This window comes from Lissotriton vulgaris, chromosome 12 (genome assembly GCF_964263255.1).
Source record: "Lissotriton vulgaris chromosome 12, aLisVul1.2, whole genome shotgun sequence".
In the NCBI taxonomy this organism is placed as follows: domain Eukaryota; kingdom Metazoa; phylum Chordata; class Amphibia; order Caudata; family Salamandridae; genus Lissotriton; species Lissotriton vulgaris.
Window position 1 is genome coordinate 743,568,232 of NC_141700.1, and position 19,980 is coordinate 743,588,211.

At 39.3% G+C, this 19,980-nt stretch overlaps 1 protein-coding gene across 1 annotated transcript in view; it reads left to right on the top strand.

The window, feature by feature from the left end:
• LOC147678534 (extracellular calcium-sensing receptor-like) overlaps positions 1-19,254 on the top strand; it is an 80,253-nt gene extending 60,999 nt beyond the window's left edge. The window contains exons 4-6 of the mRNA XM_086945678.1: positions 4,011-4,235; positions 18,121-18,244; positions 18,332-19,254. Of these exons, the coding sequence (XP_086801804.1) occupies positions 4,011-4,235; positions 18,121-18,244; positions 18,332-19,254 (1,272 nt within the window). The remainder of the gene's footprint in view (positions 1-4,010; positions 4,236-18,120; positions 18,245-18,331) is intronic.
• The last annotated feature ends 726 nt before the right edge of the window (positions 19,255-19,980 follow it).

The following is a 19,980-nucleotide window of genomic DNA, read 5'->3' on the forward strand; positions in this document are numbered from 1 at the left end:
GATGAATGTCATCAACAAATTGTACGCGGATACCCAAATTCAGGGATGTTTTTTTCATTTTTCCCAGGCATATTGGCGTAAACTTCAAAAAACATCCCTGGTTGCTGATTACTCGTCTGATAGCAAATTACAAGTAGAACTAAAAAAATTAACTGCACTTTGTTTTGTACCACCTGATAGTGTAGATGACTACTATACAGCAATTTCAGAGTCAGAATATTTTGTAGAAAATGAGGAAAAATTGGCACCCATTTTAAATTATTTCGAAGACACATGGATTGGGCGTCTAGGCAGATCGGGTCGCAGGAGGAAGCCACGTTACCATGTGGAGTGGTGGAATTGCTACTCAACCTGCTTAGAAGGTGGTGCAAAAACAAATAATGTCATAGAGGGATGGCATAACTCCTTCAGTCACAAGATTGGCAAACACCATCCTAATTTCTACTCTTTCCTGAAAACTTTGAAGAAGGAGCAAAGTTTTCAAGAAATGAGACTTGCTCAGGCATTGTCAGGTATTCTAAACCCACGTCCTTCAAGGCAAACAAAGGAAATGTCTGAGAGACTATTGGGTGTACTACAACAATTTTCGTTGTGTGTGGCTTTGGACTACCTAGAGAATGTTGCTAATATTTTACATTTTTAACTATTTTTTCTCTAACTTACTTTCCTGCTTTGCCCTAAATTAATTTTTTAATTTTTTAATTCATTTGACATTTTTTCAAACATTTTTTAAATTATTACTTGTCGGGTTCCCTTACCTTTTTTAAAAAAATTTTTTTCAAACTACACCTGTTAAAAATAAGAAAAATTTCTTTTCTTTTCTCTTTTAAAAGAAGAAAACCCTTACATAATAGTTTTTATAAATCTTTTTCAAAACTAAAATGGAAATAATTTTCATTCCATTTATTTTAAATGTTGTAAACATTTTGAACGTTCCAAGAAAATATATGCTATAGAAAATGACACCCCTTTATTTTAGAAAAGTGATGCTGGCTTGTGAAAAATTATATTAGTAAACTGGTACTAATATCGAAAAATATATCTGTTTATTTATTATATTTTTCAAAAATTTCTGTGCTATTTCAAACAGAAAAAGTTTTGTAAAAGCTAAGATATATACTAGCATTTTTGTTTGTTTTTAACAAATCTTCCCAAAAAAATTTGGCCTTTTCTAACTATTAAATTATGTAAAATGTCATTATTTATTTCACAACAACCTAATTGCAGTATTTCTCGCTAACTAAACAACCTAACTGCAGTATTTCTCACTAACTAAAAAAATCTAATTGGCATTTTTACGAAATAATAATTACTACTTGCAATGAAAATCATTTTTTTTCCAATATGTAAACAATTTCTTTCTTAAATAACGGACCTCGATGACAACTCTCTCAAACAAAACGTAAACATGAAAATGTAACCATATCAATCAATTGAAAACATTTTTCAAAATTCTCTAAAAAGCAAACAAACGAAACCTTGCATGGTGTTTGTAAAACGAACTCTCTTTTAAATCCAAAAAAACCAGTTTTCTCTTATACAAAACAAGCCAAATGCAATCAGTTTTCCCAAAAATTGTTTCTAACCTTTCCTATCTGTGTTCATCTAACGAAAAGAATCCAAACATATCTACCACTACACAAAACATATTACGTTCAAAATGTATAAAATATATATCATCAATATATGTTTACAAACATATTTACCCTTTATTTTTCCCGTAAAATAACCCGACGATGGCATATAACAGTGAAATGTTCGGCGACATGTTGAAATGTAATCAAAACAACTATTAGTTTAATAAGCAACCTCTACTTAACCTCTCATTACATTATATATATCTTTTAACTATGTTTTAGTGTAAAATAAGTTTGAAAAGTTTCCTACCTTTAGCGCAGATCAGCTTCCTGCTACTTCCAGCAATCGGAAAATCCAAGATGGCGGCTAGCGTCGACGTTAACGTGAAGACGTCATCCAAAAACATCAAAATAGAAAATGGACAATTACATTATAATGTATCATATGTTTATATTAATTCCTAAATCTATTATTTGTTAATAAAAAAAATCATAAAAATATTTGAAATTGAAATAAAAATATATATATATTTTTTACATTTAATTACATCAATAAACTAAATTTAAATCGAACTAAATGTGGTTTCTACTTTTATTATTTTTATTTTTAACGTTATTAATTAAAATAAAGTCATCAAAAATTATGTTTTTTATCACTTACCATTTGTCTACCCTTATTTCCTTCTTCTCCCTCCTGCATCAGTTGTTTTAAAAGCATACCAAACTGTCCCGCGGATCCCATTCAAGTCGTCATCGAAATAAATGAAGGACAAAACGCTTCATTGAAATCAATACTAAAGCATGGGAAAAAGTATAAATATGAATCTATAAATGATAAAAAAAATATTGTTATTTGTTAAAAAATATTATAAACACTAAACAATATTTTATTGATTTAATTATTACTAATGTAACATTCTACAAAAATTAATTCTATTTTTAAGTAAAAACCAGAGTATTAATACTTGATTTTTTAATCTCCTTTACTTTTTAATATTATTTAATATTTAATTTAAACTACCAAAAAATAATGTAATAACAAACATGATATTTATGTTGTAAAAAGTACCTGAGTATTAATACTTAATTTTTAATAAATAATTTCCTGAATATTAATACTTCCTACATTTTTAAAATACTAATAAACTAATTAAATATATGTATATATCTAAAACAATTAATAAAATTATAAAAAATATATATTCATCTTAATACCCCCATAAAAATTATTAATAAAAAATTATTACTAAATAAATAATAATTAAATAAAATTAATATATAAATAACTATATATCTGAAATACCCAAAATCTTCTAATAATCACTAACTATTATAATTATTTTTATATTATATATAAAATTTAATTATTTTTATAAACAATAAAAAATTATTACTAAATAAATAATAACTAAATAAAATTAATATATAAAAAACTATATATCTGAATACCCAAAATCTTCTAATAATCACTAACTATTATAATTATTATTATATTATATATAAAATTTAATTATTTTTATAAACAATAAAAAATTATTACTAAATAAATAATAATTAAATAAAATTAATATATCAATAACTATGTATCTAAATACCCAAAATAAATTTTAAAAATTAAAATACGATGTAAATACATGCGTTGTAATAGCATTAGCGTTGTAACACCATGCGTTGTAAAAACATGCGTTGTAATAGAAATTACGTTGTAATACCTGCGTTGTAATAGCACTACGTTGTAATAGTTGCGTTGTAATGGATGTTCCCCCTGCAACACACATGCATGAGAACAGAGGTACACACATGCGGTTTCCCATACTCTGCGTAGACAGCACACACACATGCGCGCACACACGCACACACACGCATACACACACACACACAACCACACACAACCACAAACACAACCACACACACACAACCACACACAACCACACACACAACTACACACACGCAACCACACACACAACCACAAACACAACATACACAACCACACACACAACCACACATGCAACCAGACACACAACCACACACACACACACACAACCACACACACAACCACATCCACACACACAACCACACACACAATAACACACAACTACAACCACACACACTACCACACACACAACCACACACACAACCACATACACACACAACCACACAATCACACACTCAACCACAACCACACACACAACGACACACATACACACAACCACACACACACACACAAGGGGTCATGCAAAGGCACTTGTAGAACACGTTTCCCTCTGACAGTAGAAGGATATACTCCTAAAAGACTGCTTGTAAGCACCTGGATAGTGGTGGAAGGTGGTGCTCTCACGTTGTCCTCCTTGCTTGTTATAGTTGGTGAAATATAGTTCACTGTTAACTTTGGTGTGCTTTCCTGATCAATTTAACTTATTTTCTCCAATACAGCTTCTGCCTTATGTACAGAACGTGCACTTTTGGGATGACTTTGAAGACAAAGCTCTTTTTGACACTTCTGGCAATCCACTGGCACAATATGACATAGTAAATTGGCAGCTGCAGGCAGAGGGCACAATTATGCACAAAACTGTGGGCAGCTATGATCTCAGTTCCCCTGGAGGGAAGAGACTTCTTATCAACTCCACTGCTATCCGTTGGGCAGGATCTGCAGAGGTAAGAGATTCCAGACATGGGCAGGTGATCTTCAAACAAAATACATCAATTTTTTGGGAGGTTACACAATATATAATTTCAGAACCAATCAAAATAGCTTATTCCGGTTAAAATCGAACACGAAATACAAATCTACCTCATTATAAAAACAGATCCCTCTAAATAGATCATTATAAAAACAAATGTATGAAATAAATTAGTTAAAATCATGTTTCTCACAGCCAATATTTGTTATTTATTTGAAAGTCAAAGTTAAAAATGTACCCAGGATATAGTGAACACCATTTGCAAAACAAGAGCGCCACTGTGCAGTTTTTAAAGTCCTTTTTCAGAAGAGGGGGACAAGATAAACATTTGCACAGGGCTAAGGCAGAGGAGTGTCGCCACACTGCTCTCAGAGCAGGAAAAATAAAATGATAATAACGTTGTTATTATCATTTGGGCAGAAAGAGGACAAACCTGTTTGTGTAATGTGACCCAATGGTATTCCACCTCATGCCTTTAACCCCTTCGCTGCGGCGGCAATTCCGCCGCAGCGCTAGGGGTGAGGGGGGGCTGCGCATTGCTCCTATGCTCGTGACGGAACCGCTCCATCATGAGCCTCGGACGCGCTGTGCTTGTGACGGAGCGGTTCCGTCACGGCCCCGCCCGCCCGCTCAATGGAATGCGCCGTGCACGGAACCGCTCCGTCACCAGCACAGCGCGACCGAGGCTGGTGACGGAGCGGTACCGTCAACAGCATTGGAAGGGTTAAGGTAACATTGCATTTCCCTTGTGTCCCGGGATCCTCACACCATACTGGACTAGGACAAGTGTGAGGCAGTACAACTGGGTACACAAGACAACACGCTCCATCATCGAGAGTACCTTTAAAATACTAAAATCCAGGTTTTGCTGCCTCCACAAGACTGGCGGAGCAATGCTGGTATAGACCTGAGACGTGCTGTAAGATCACTGCCTTATGTACCATACACAAAATAGCCATGAGGAGAATTCTGACTTAGAGGACGACATAGCACTGCAGGTGTAGCAGGAAGGGACACGTGCAGCAGAGGGTCGTGCATGACGTACAGAGATTGTCAACAACTATTTTTGAGGTAAGAGTGATTGCAGAATCTAAGAAATGGATATCACACAGGATGGTAATGCATGGTGACGGTCTGAAAGTTCACATTTTATTCAGGTTGTCACAATAATGTATCTCTCATAAAACAACTGTATCCAATGAGGATGTATCATTGTGTCAACTAGGCATCAATGTTAAATCTGAATTGGATACAGTTGACATGTTTAGCAGACTTTATTTGTTCAATTTGCAGGAGCTGCAGAGAGATGATGGACTTCTCCAGGTTTCCAAACACAGGAGAACTGTCTGCTATGTTGTCTAACACATACCCATTGTGGACTGTAGGTGCATGGCCCCTACGAGATCTGTGTGTCCCACCTACAGATGTGTTGGTGTCCCTGCTTTGGGTTTGTCCCTCAGCACTATCCACAAAGCCTAGTAGCAGTGAAATGGTTTTCTCTCTAGCAGTTGGAGTTGGACTGATGCGAATGGGGCTGCTAATGTGCTGGCCTCCATTTCAATGTGTGTGTCATTACCTTCTTCAGCAGCAGTTTATTCTGACATGTCCTAGGTGTGATCTGTGGAAATGCATGTATATCGTTAGTGTAAACTTGCTGGTGATATACAGCTCTGTATAGTGTAGCCTTCAGCCCATAGTACAGCATTCTCCCATGATGCATTGCGAAGGTAGTGCAAGCATCTCAATGGAGTCAGATTTACTGTGATGTTTTATTTGAGTAATTACAAACATTACGTTATGTTAAGTAAGTAAAGTGGAGTGGAGTTGACTCACCCTGGCTGGTGTCTGCAGCATTAGAGGTGTCAATGTCTGACACTCCCACCACACTTTCCAGTTCTATTGTCACCTTGATTAGTGTCTCCATGGGAGTGGAAGGGTGTGTTTTGAGTGTCCCCTACCTGTGTCACTACCCTTAGCCATCCTGCTGGCCACCTTCTCCTAGATCTCATTCTGTAGCACCGTTTGCAGATCTCTGGGAATTCCACCTTCCTCTTCCTGCTCCCAGATTCATTGTCCTCTTCTTCCTTAGGCATGATGTAGTGCAGTCAGATGTATTCCCTTGACAGTAGTAAGACAAGTGCACTCCTCCCTTTCAGCACCTTCTGAGTTGTGGCCACACCCTATATTTCTAAACTTCCTGATCTGACATCATACAGAATGTGACTTTACCTAATTTGTGAATTCCTGATAGGAAGTGGCAATTTTGCTTTTTCCAAAAAGTGCAAATGGTCTGATCTGTAAGGTGTCAGACCATCCCACAGCAAGTGTAACCATACACTTAGGCTGAGAACAGATGTACAAATTGAATGGTCGATTTCTGTTTCTATGAAAACACCTTGTAAATTGCACATTGTATATAGTCACAATTGTTTTGTTTTCATGCATCACTTGGGGATATAAAGTACATAATGTAGCGCTTTTTGAGATTAAGAAAGTGTTTTATATTATGGAACTGTGTAATTATTAAAACATCAAAGATCAAACTGTGTAGAGTGTCCCCTCTGCCCTCTGATGTTAATAGCGTCTTTACAAAACTTACTGCCATTGTGCATACCTATTATCATAACTGTATATCTATTAGCCACCAGAACCTCTGTTTCCCTATACAAACCCAATACCCTGGTTCCGAGTGATTTGGGTTCCCCTGTACTGAACTGTGGAAAATCAATGTAAACAGAATTTTTTTCAACGCTAGCGGTGGCAACCACCCGCCACTGCCCACATTGAGAAATATGACTGCCCGCGTTGAGAAACCTCACCGGGAGGTGGATTTTTCTCACTTGCAATCGACAACTTTGCATTGGGGTGTGCGAGGGAGCAAAAATCTCACCAGGAGATTTTCCTTTACTCGCACTCGACAACTTGATGTTGGGGAGAGAGAGCGAGGAAAAAACTTTGCTCTGTTAATTCTGAGCGTAAAGTTCAGAAATCTCTTCAAACTCCGTGAGCGAAGCAGAGTTCACCGCCCAGGATTAATACTAACATGCAATGCAATTTATTTGCACCATTAATAGAGGGCATAGAAATGATAGTGTTGCTGTAGTCTATAGGGCAGCAGAAATGACTCCCAGTTGAACAATGTTAAATGATAATTCTCATTAGTCTATGGCCCTCCAAGGGGAATGAAATTGTATGGTGAGGTGAGCATGTGAATCAGTTGAGAGACATCATTTAACATGCAGTCTAAACCACACAGTGTCTTTACAATGCATTCGGAACACCGACTGTGTCTTAACCACACGTTACTTTACCATGCAAGTCTTTACATTGATTTGCTTTAGGAAATGTGTTGTTTAACTGGTGTTGGATTTAAAATCCAGCACCTTCTCTACTGCACCATAGACTGGAGTTGGAATAGTAAATTATACAATTATACAATTTGAAGTCCAGTGCTTTCCCTAAGGCAAGTCTGTAACGTCTTGCGTACTAAATGAACGTGTGGTAACAATGCAGTCTTTGTTCAGACTGCGTTGTAAAGTCATGTGTGGCAAAGGCATACATGGTTCTGTCATACAACTAGCTAAGTTCAGTATTATTGCCCCAAGAATCTATACTCTAAAGTCCTCCTATTGTTTGATCGTCCCCCACCCCCGGTTTGGGTGTACAGAGTAAATTTTGCCCCATGTTAACATTGATGTAGTCTAAGTCGGATGCATCGGCTTACACTCTGATGGTGAGAGTAAGACAGTTCCAGCACCAGCGGCAGGATGTCTATATGATGATCATAATGCTTGCGGTGAGGCGACTTCAGCTTGTTGAGTTCTTCCTTGGCAACATACAACAGCCCCCCACCCAAACAACTAGGATCCAACCCTTGAGGCAAAGAATAGTCAGTGATGTTCAAAGTCTTTGTTATCAAACAGATCTAACATCCCATTGCAACAAAGCACAGCCCTGGCATAACCAACCACTTCAATTATAAGTTCAATGAACATTTCTGACTTCTAGGCACTAGATTCTTCTAGTGGAGTAACACATCAACCACCTGAGGTTTCTTCAGTAATTTCCTTTAACACAGTGTTTTCCAAGAGGCAGGACTAATTGCAGGCGTTCTCAAGTCACCTGATCCTTACCTCATAGCCATGATCAGGAAAGTCCCCACTAGTTTGCTGTGCCCGTCATTGAGTGTTTATCCCAATTCATCAACTTATAAGCCCTCCTCACTACCTCCTGCAAGGACACCTCCATATCCCCTCTTCAGCAGTCAGTTAGTACTGCATTAGTTTCTTCTGTCAGGTAGTCACACATCTCCAAGCTGTTGTTGTAAATCTTGCAATTATAGTATTTACTCCAGACCTGTAGCTCAGAGAGTTTTGTGGTAACTACTAGTTTGGAAACCTCAGATGCAAACAAATACATCTTAGTTCGCTGACTGGAAGCTTCTGTCTCATCTTCATCTTCATTCAGTTGCAGGCAGCTGCTGTGTACTCCAACTATAACTTCTCTGTCCAAGCTCCAATGAATGTCTATGCTCTTCTAGGGCCAGGAAGGGACAGATGGAAACTCCCGAGCTCTAAATGGACCCTCTGTCTCCTTTCCATAATGCGCCCAGTCGGACTCACTTCAAAGGATCTCAGGGATGTACTGAGGGAAAGTCATACAATTCACATCTGCTGTCAAGGCTCGCCCATTAACTCTCCATCATAGGCACCACTAAAATGTAACTCAAACAAATTGGAACCCAGTGTGGCTTCTGCTACATTTGATATACCTTTTCAATATGAATCCTTTACACAGTCAGTCAGTCAGTCAAAATATCTTTATTCGGCTTATTAAAAAAACCATACAAAGAGGTGAACAGTAAAATACATTTCATACAAAATTTATCATAATACACGTGATACAGAAATCTAACAACAATTTTAAGATTTATGGTAAACAGTATAAAAAGGAAAATATGTTTAACATTTATAATTAATCTTGACAGGCAGCTTTTGTCCTTGAGGCAGCTACCAAAAATTTAGCAACACAATAAGTAATGTGAGGGTTAGGTAGTAGTTGTAAATAGAGTAAAGCCGGTCTCACCTGTGTGAAGCCGGCCTCCTTGAGAATTGGCAACAGGAATTTTTTCCTAGACTCTATATATAAACCACAAAACATAACAAAGTGCATTGTGTCCTGCACTGAGAACTGGTCACAGCTGCAGGGCGGAGCTGATTCTGGTTTCTGCCAATTATTAAAGGAGCCTAAATGATAATGCAGCAAATTAAATCTAAATTTTGTTAAAAGAAACCTGTGAAAAGGAAGTGTAACATAACCAAGATATGGTGCAAGTGAAGGTGAAGTAAGCAGCAGGCAATGATCCCTCACTGCCGGCTTTGCTAGTTCACTCTCTTCACGGCACATCTCCATCCTTCCTATAAAAGACTTTTTAACCGAATCAAGATCTTGAATCCTAATGGACTCCGGAGAGGTAAAAAGCTCCGGGCGACCTATGTCGGAAAAAGCTTTTGCTAGATAGGCCAGCCATGGGATTTTGTTAAATCTGTCAAGGGACAGGACATCGGTCAAGATCCTGTGGTTTAATGGGAGTTCTTCATTCATCCATATTTTTAACCATAGGATCAGAGGGGCCATGCGCAACTTATCCGAGAGAAACTGAAGGCCAACTTCTTTGTGTATGGAGTACGTTGGAGTGGACTGAGGTACAGAGAGCAGGGCTCTGATGAATCCATTCTCTGCTCTCTGTATCGGCTCCACATTTGCGTAGCCCCACAGTGCGGAGCCATATAGTGCAATAGCCACGGATTTACTATTATAGATTTTTAAGATGGCTTCCATAGGCCTGGCTCCTAGCCTAGCAGCAAAACTCAGGATTGCTGAGGATGATCGTGTAACGGCCAATCTCTTAGCTCTGACCTGTGGTCCCCAGGTCCCTTTCTGATCAAACAAAATGCCTAAATAGGGAAATGTGGATACCCTGGTGACCAGGTCCCCCCTGCAGGTGAATGTTTTGGTTCTCTTCCTGCGACACTCTGAGCCCACCACCATAGTATGTGACTTGGCTACGTTTGTTTTAAGGTCTAGTTGGTCCATAAACGTGCCAAAAGCATTCAATAGGTGCTGGAGGCCAACTCCCGTACGGGTGATCAGCACTGCGTCATCCGCGTATAGGAGTGCCGGGATCTTTGTTGCTCCTACACGCGGGACGTCGGCTTCCTGCCCCTCCAGGTGTGCCCCCAAGCCATTGATGTAGATGGTAAAAAGTAAGGGGGCCAAAATGCAGCCCTGCCGCACTCCCCTTAACGATCTAAAGAGAGCGGTACACCTGCCCTCATTAGTCAAGCGTACACTCGAGAAGAGTTCTTGGTGCAGGGAGGACATAAAGGTGACCAGTGCTTCATCTATGCCGATCTCCAACAGGATGGACCACAACTTGGTCCTATTGACCAAGTCAAAGGCCGAGGAGAGGTCCATGAATGCAAGATACAAAGACCCCTCCTTGGCTATAGTATATTTGGAAATGAGCAGGTGTAAATTGATGCACTGTTCGATGGTACCCTTTTTTTCCCTAAATCCATATTGGATTTCGGACAATCCACCACAGCCCTCAACATTCTCCCTTAGCCTAGATAGAAGGACTCTGCCTAAGATTTTTACCGATGAATCTAGGAGGGATATAGGCCTATAACAGCCTGGGTTGTCCCGTTGGCCTTTTTTAAAGATGGGAACAATGGTAGAAATGTTCCATGATGCAGGTATGGGGTTAGCGTTCACTGCATTAAACACATTTGTCAAAACTTCAGCCCAGAGTTTTGGGGAATACATGAAGAAGTCGGCAGGCACACCGTCAGGGCCAGGTGCCTTGTGCTTTGTGGTGGACATAATGGCTTTCTCCACCTCATCTTGATTAAAGATAATGGAGCAGGTAGCTGGTCTTATCGACAGGGCGTCTGTTGTTACGTCAGCAGTATCCCCATAGACATTTTTAAAGTGGGATAACCATTTTTCGTCAGGAATGACGCAGTCCATAATATCGTTATCGTCATCTGAGAAGAAAGGCTGTTTAATGATCTCTCAGAATCCTTTACACAAACAAGAAATGTATCCACATACAACCTATATGTCCCACTTCGATAAGTGACGGGACAGTTTGCAGAGCAATGGCAGATACATGTAAATACATGGGAAAGGATAATATGTCACTGTGAGTCTTCTACAGCCCTGTGAGCTACCAGCAGTCATTTTCATCCAAAGGAGGCTGCACATGATGTTTCCCTCTAGCCAACCAGCCTGTCTCTGGGTCTCAATCCATGTTGTAAAGTGCCATTTGTGCCCACTACTGATAGTCATATTCATAGAGGCTGGGGTAAAACTGCTTCAGCTTTCTATGCTGAGTTGGAGGCAGTGGGGCACATTCTGTAGAACAATGCAAAAGTTATTTCTCCTTCTCAATTCCAAGTTTGTATGGCCTTCTGGAAAGCAAGGTACTTTTCTAGAGAGACATTTGAACTCCTGGGTATAGTATATTCATGTGTTCAGGCAGAAGAGAAGCAGCACAGCTGAGTCTTGGCCTCTGTGTTGGAAAGCCCAAGTAGGAGAAAAGCTGTCTTACGATTATGTGCATATTTGTTGAATATCTCACTACCACATCTTTCTGCGGTTATATGGTAGGATGACTTCTAGGGTTTGTGCTATGATTATCTAAAGGCATCTTTCTCTTGAGTTTTCATATCAAACCAAGAGGCCTTCTAATAATGGGCAGTTTACAAATTGAGGTATTTCAGTTATGTCTTAACCTTGAGGTGATTGGTGGCCATCTAGTCTTTCACTGTGATCAAGCATGATGTCACACTGGGTGTCAATGCAATTCTTAAATCTGAGGATGAACTATGTGTCATCAACGTAGTTGTGACAAGGCAGACCAAAGGTTTAAATTAGTTTTGGCAGAGAGCTGAATGAAACCTGGGGAATTTTGACATCCAAGTGGTAGAGATTTAAAGCAAATTGTGTTAGTAAAATGGTGGTGCTTTGATTGTATAGCCAGGAGGAAATCTAATATAAGTCGTTTACTTGGATGATACAATTCTCTAGTATGGTCAGTAGTGTTGGGCTGTGAACCATGTGGAAAGTGGAGGAGAGATGTAAAAGGTCAGAGTGGCCATATCATTAGCAACTGCCTGTGTTCTTAAGTCCTCGAATGATCGGACTAAGATAGATTCTGTCGCCTCGGAAAGAATGCAAGTTAATGTCTGCATTGGAAAGGATGGTATTTTTCTGCTGACTTTTCAATTAAATTAGCAAAATATCAGTGTTTGCTTTTGTTAGTAGTTTTCAGCATCATTGGCATTCACATTGTGTTTCTTTAGGCACAAGCAAATAGATGAGCATAGATACACAGGGCCTCATTTATGAAAAGTGACGCATCGCTGCGTGAAAACAGCGATGCGTCACTTTTCACTGCGCACTCCTTGCGACACCAATGATGCGTCATATTTAATGTATGACGCATCATGTCGCAAGGGCTTACAGATACGTCAGTATTTCTGACGCATCTGTAAGCGCAAAAGTGACGCATTGCTGGAGTGTGTCACAAAAGTGACGCATCTCCAGCAATGCGTCCTTTCACATGGGGAAAGCCCCATGTGAAAGGGCTTGCGTCAGTCTTACGCCTGCTGTGAGGCAGGCGCAAGATTTTGACGCAACCGCATCCTAAAAGTGACGCAGTGAAATCTCATAGATTTCACTGCGTCACTATTACGAGGCTTTTTGCGGAGGAACGCCCCCTCTGCATACATTATACCTGACGCAGGTATAATGTGGCGCAGGGGTTTAAAAAGTGACGCATCTACCTAGATGCGTCACTTTTTAAATATGGCGCAACAAGGCGCATGTTTTACGCCACAGATGCGTCACAAAAAGTGACGCATCCGCAGCGCAAAACTGACGCAAGGCCTCATAAATGAGGCCCACAGTTTTTACATGGTAACCATAGTAAGCAAGTTGTTGCTAACTTTGCATGTGTGTTCTGTGACAGGTATGACAGATACGATTTCCTTGAAGATAACCAGAGGGGATGGGTCAGCTGGTGATCAAGGTTTTTCTGCTGTTTGACACTAGTTCTTAAAATGGTTAATCAAATAATATGGAAAAGAATGTTAGGATGCATCTTTCAGTTGTTTGAGTAAATGATCCCAGTTATGGTGCATATTGTTTCTTGAGCTGAGTAATGTTTGAAGCCTTTTTCTCTCTAAAGTGAGTAGCCAGACCTTCATTCAACATTTGGTAAGATGCTGGTTATTGGTAAGAAGCTTTAAGGTCTTTAAATGCAGAGATTATTCTGAGGACATGTGGTGATGGAAGTAAAAGTATGATGAGCAAACCCTATTAATGCATGACATTCCCTAAACAAGATCTCATCTAATATACAAGCACACCACATATGTGAAATATGCTTAAATACTACAACCTACCAAATAACAATTAATTTCCAATGTAGCTACATATATCTACTAGCTATTAAACATAAATTAGGATAAATTAAGTGAAAGCTAGTAATGGATCTGAAGTGTGTGTTTATGTGTGTATGAGTCTGTGTGCTAAAATGTTAAAATACCAATGCTCTTATACCCTCCGAAGTTCCAAAACAAGGTAAGAGTGTGTAATTGTGGTGGCCTTTGCAGCTTAATGCAACCTACACTAAAGAAAGGAAGTGCCTGTACTAGTTATCTCCACAAAAATCCTTCCCCAGATCCACTCTGTCCCAGGAACACATTTATCTGGTAAGATGTTTTATTCTATTGGATATAATAACTTATCTGTAATAAACAACTGGTAAAGTACTGGGCAAGCACCTACAGGGTGACTGTTAGTGACAGAATCCAGATTCAGGTATTCAATTACATATTCAGGTGTATCAGAAGAGCATATGCGCCACTGTGAGAGAGAGTCTGCTGCCTGTCCAAAGAATTCCCTTAGTTTATATTTGGAGCATTATTGATGTCACGGAACTCTGTCTGAAGAAAAACTTATTAAATTAGTCCTTTATGATTCAACATATTTAACCAATCTTAATTTTCACTACTTACAAGTGCTGATTGTGAGAAATTGGGTTGTTGGTTGACAAGGGTGTTAGCCCTCGTCAAGCACTAACCACAATCCTTGTCAGGAAAAGTGCAAGCCAACCCTAAATCAACCTGTGCTCAACCCTCTGAAAGATTGGCACAGAACAGTGAGACTTCACCTAGAGGCACTGTGTAAAGTATTAAGGCAGCACATAAAGTAATACAGTAAAAATACAATACAAGAAAAATCCCAAACCAATTTAGAAATAGAATAGAATAGAGAGTGCCTTTTAATAAATTATTTGACTTCAAAACTACAAAAATCCAATCAGTAGAACTGGAGTTAAGAATATTTAAGTATTATAGTGAGAAAAGTGCCAAAACCACAGCCAGCCAACTATGGATATCTGGTTACACTGGACCTGGGCAAAGTCACAAGGTTAGGCCAACAGTTATAGAGTGCAGGTCTGCTACAGTCATCAGTATACCCAAATGAAGTTTCTCAAATCTGTGCAAATAGTCTCATGCACGGTAGAGTGACCTGCAAGGAGCAGTGAAAGCATCATGGGAGGCTGCCAGAGAAGCGAGAAGAGCAGGCCATGAATCGTGGATGGGCAATGCTGGAGCTTCACGAGCAGTCAATGCGGTTTCGTGAAGGGTCTGGTATATATAGCTTGCGTTGAATTGTGATATGAGCGGTACAGTCTTGGTTCAAATCATTCTGTTAACATTTTCCGGAGAGCTCAAAAGCCTTGAATACAGCTCTAACGGTCCAGGACCTAATAACCACCCCTTGGGAGCCAGGAACTCAATTCAGCTAGGTCCAGGTATTGGTGCAGGATGTTGGAGAGCCTTTTATGTTCCTGAAGCCATGATCAGGATGCCAGAAGATTAGCCCTTGGAGTCACTCTGGTAGCCCTGGGTTCAATATGAAGTTGCACGTCCAGTTATTCATCCACAGGCTACAGTGCAGCAGGACAGAAAGGAAGACATTCAGAAATGCAACAGCAGATCAGCAGTCCACCATAGTAGAAGTCCTTTCAGCAGCACAGCAGTCCTACTTTCTGGCAGAGTATCCACAGGTCCAAAGGTGTATTGAAGTATTGATTTATGAGGTCCCATTTCTATATCCTGGTGCCCAGGTTCTGGAAGGAGGGAGAAGCTTCTAGACAGTGGCTTTTAAGTCATGAGATTTTCCCACCTCCCTTGTCCTGGCTCAATTCTGGCTGCAGTAACAATGTTGGCTATTCAGTTGCAATCTGTCAGCTGATTAGCCATCCAGGTACACCTAATCAATCTATTGTATGACTGTCTGGGAGGAATTTACAACAATCTAATTGTCAGCTACACCCAGTCAAGTGGCCCAAGACAGGCTAGAGGCACAAAAGGAGTAAGTGCAGGAACATGCAGACTCTCTAAAAGTCTACCGAAAAAGGGTACATAATTTGCACAACTAACTGTCGCACTGCTGAATGAGGATAATCCCTCAAGGTAAACCACTTGCTCCAAAGTTCACCATTTTTATCACAGTATACCAAATGTATTTATCAGCTGTTTTTCAGTGTTTTTTCATGTTCGATCACCACAGAGACGGAATGGCTGTGCCTGAATACTTTATTCACCTGTTTCAAATGCCTCCTGCTGCCCAACCAGGCTTAAAACAGTGGCATGTGAGGTCAGTCATATTTCAAAGAAGGCTCTTTGTGTCATAACCAATGCATTTCGAGCCATGCTGGCTCTTCGTCAGGGGTCACTGCAAAATTCAAACATACTGTAAAATGCTACAACTTGCAATCCCTCCCATTCCCTCTGTATCCTCGATCCCTCAAACCTCAGTCACTCGAAACCACTCTCTAAAAGTGGCATTTTCACACTTGTAATGAAGAATTTGACTTTTGCATTAAAGAGGGTTTATCATTACACTTTCATAGACACCAAGCATGATATAACCTCTGCTACAATGTGTAAATTGCATCTTATTAAATGTTATATCCTATGGGATGGTTAGGCCACACTGTAGTGAAAAAAGAATGTAGGAGTTTTATCAATACCAGAGCAAGTAAAACTTAATAAGACATGTCCCACCTTTCAATCAAACAGTACCCTGCCCGATGGGCTCCCTAAGGCTTTCTTTAGGGGTGACTTATATGTGAAAAATAAGAGTTTGGGGATTGGCAAGGGTGTTTATATGCCAAGTCAACATGGCAGTATAAAACTGCATTCAGGCTGCAGTGGCAGACCTGGGAAATATGTTATAGCACTACTTAAGTGGGTGGCACAATAAGTGCCAGGTGGCCCACTTGTAGGATTTAATTTACAGGCCCTAGGTAAATGGTTTACAACTCTAAAAGGGGTGTACGAGTAAATGAAATATGACAATTGAGTATAAGTCAATTTAAGTGTGGTTTAGGGAGAGAGCACAGGCATTTTAAGGCTGGTTATTAGTGGCAAAATGCACAGATTCCTAAGGCCAACAAAAACAAATTCAGTAAAAAGTAAAGGGGAAAAGACAAATGGTGTGGGGATTACCCTGCAGAGAGGGTCAGGCCCAACACTGATGATTTGCGTTGGTCTAGGTTATACCTTGTATTTGTGTTCAGTTGCTGATGGATTCGTGTATGCGTCATTTCTGAGAGACCGCTCTTTGATGAGTAGGAATAGAGATAGTAGTTAAAAAGTCTAGTACAATAGATGCACTTTTCCAGCCAAATCAAATGAGGAATTGAACTTAACTTTTTTCAGTTTCTGCTCACATTATTACAGTCTTGCTGGAAGATGGGTCCGCAGTAGTAACTGGTAAATATAGAAGGTATTGTATGGTTCTTGTCTTAAATTAGTGCAGGATCTAAAGAGACCATTGTGGGATTAAATCAAGGGAGCAGCAGGAGCAAAGGAGTTGAGGTAATCAATTGCAATATCAAAAGAACCATCAGACACAATATTTCTGTCATTCATATCTGTCTGCTTATTGGAATGCCGCCCCATGAGGGATTGGTTAGAGAATGCTGAATGACCAGCTTTAACACAAGGCTGCGTTATTGCTATATTATAATTTTGAGTAGCAGAGGAAGAGTTTAACAAGCATTTATTTTTATTTTCAATTTTAGGTGTTTACTCATTCCACTATCACAGATTGTTTCTTGCTGAAAATCGCTGTAGGAAAAGACAAATTATTTTACTGAGTCAGGACTGCACCAACATAAACATATTTGGCTCAAACTTCCTTGTACAGCCTCGAAATGACTGTGATAATCACTAGGGGAACCCCTAGCTGGCTCAGTAGGCACAGAAAGCTCAAGGGCTCTTCTACATACCAAGACCTCACCTGCAGAATACACATATAGCTATTCTACCTATGACTTAAGAAACTGAATGAAAATACTATGAGATATACCTGGATTATAGTTGTACAGCATTGATAAACCTCTACTTTATGGAGAAACTGTGGATATTGAAGAATAATCCAATAGTGGCAATTTCACCAGGATAGGGATTGTCTAGTAAAGGATTTTCCACTGGTTATTTCTCCTTCAGATTTAGCACTTCCTCCAGAAATTGGAGAATATTCTACTACCAACCAACTCTAAATCAGGTCCTAAATATTGAGATGTTACAGATTATGCAAGCAGAATTGTTGTTTACCTCTATGTATTATGCACTCAGGCACAGATCACCAAAAGCTAATTGGTCTACTGTTGCTCTAAATGCGTAGTGAGATACAAATTTGTGCCTCAGTTAATCTGCTGAACCCTACAATTTAGCTGACTAATAGAAGAAACTACTTTATCTTTCCAGGTCCCCATATCCACTTGCAGTCCCAGTTGTTCCCATGGATATAGGAAAACTGCTAAAGAAGGGCAACCAGACTGCTGTTTTTTATGTGTCCCATGTGCCGAGGGAGAGATAACTAATGAAACTGGTAAACAGACTATTTTTAAGAATTCTGCACACTAGCAAAGAGTAGGCACCATACCAATAAAAAATATGTACTTGTTTCTTACTGCAGACTCGGTGGAGTGTACCAAGTGCCCATGGGACCAGTGGCCAAATTTGAAACATGACAAATGCAGCATGAAGCCCATTAGGTTCCTCTCATATGAAGAGCCATTAGGCTTTACCATGACAACTGCTGCTATTATTTTTTCATTGATCTCTGTCGCAATCCTAGGACTTCTTCTACATTCACAGAACACTCCTATTGTCAAAGCCAACAACCGTACCCTCAGCTACCTCCTGTTGCTTTCTGTCATACTATGCTTTCTCTGTTCACTGGCTTTCATTGGTTATCCTACAAAAGAGAAGTGCCTCCTTCGACAAGCTGCCTTTGGTATCACTTTTGCTCTATGTGTCTCTTGCATTTTGGCCAAAACTATCATGGTGGTCATTGCCTTCAATGCAACCAAACCAAACAGTAACTTAAGGAAATGGGTTGGGCCCAAGGCATCTTACACGGCCATCATTGTTGGCACAATCATACAGGTTATTTTGTGTTTATTTTGGCTGATTTTCTCTCCACCTTTTTCAGAATATAATACCCATACACAACCTGAAATGATCATAGTTGAATGTAATGAGGGGTCTCAAACTGCTTTCTGGTGCATGCTGGGATATCTTGGACTTCTTGCTACCATATGTTTCATAGGGGCCTTTCTGTCCAGAAAACTACCCAACAGCTTTAATGAGGCTAAATATATCACCTTCAGCATGCTCTCCTTTCTCAGTGTTTGGCTTGCATTTGTTCCAGCCTATCTTAGCACCCGAGGAAAATATATGGTGGCAATGGAGATATTTGCAATCTTGTCATCCAGTTCATCTCTAGTTGCCTGCATATTTTTCCCAAAGTGTTACATCATTCTTCTGAGGCCTGAGAAGAACACTAAAGAGTTCCTTATGGGCAGAAAACCATGCAAAAGAAACCCAGTTAAATGAGTATGTTTCCCAAACAGTAAAGGATACCATGAATGTAATATTTTTATTTGACCTACATTTTCTTTTTTAAGTGATTATATTATGATGGAACTAAATATTATTCAGAGAATAACAATGTAATAAAGGGAGCACTTAAATTAATCTAAACAATTGTGCAGAACTTGACTGAAGTGTTCTTTGCCATCATCTGAAAGTATCAAATATTTACAAATCAATGTTGGCCATGCTTTCATAATGTCAGTTCATCCTGTATTGCTAAACAAAGTACCTGTGAATGGGAACACCAGCACCCTCAAACATTACTTCCTTCTTTGAACTCATTGGTGATTCACAGTGAACCAATGGGAGAAACATGTAGGCGTGTGCCATTGTAACAAATAATTCCTCTTGCTGATGATTGTAGCACAGTAACAGAATAGAAGAATAGTAATGAACTCCAATCATGCATTCTTTCATATATTATTACATTTTCCATTGTGCATTGGTAGTCATTAGTTGCTTAGATTTATGTTTTTCTTTTGTTTACTATAATCCTTTCCATTTTCTCCATATCACAAAGTTTTAGGCAACAATTTTAGTACGGTCTAAAACAACATTCACTGGGCACTATCTTCTTATATCAAAAGACGTCCATTGCCTCCATGGTAGAGTATATATCAGTCTTTTCTTAGCAATATGGATTTTTTAACAGTATCCAACATTAGATTAGATTAGATTGTGGAGAAG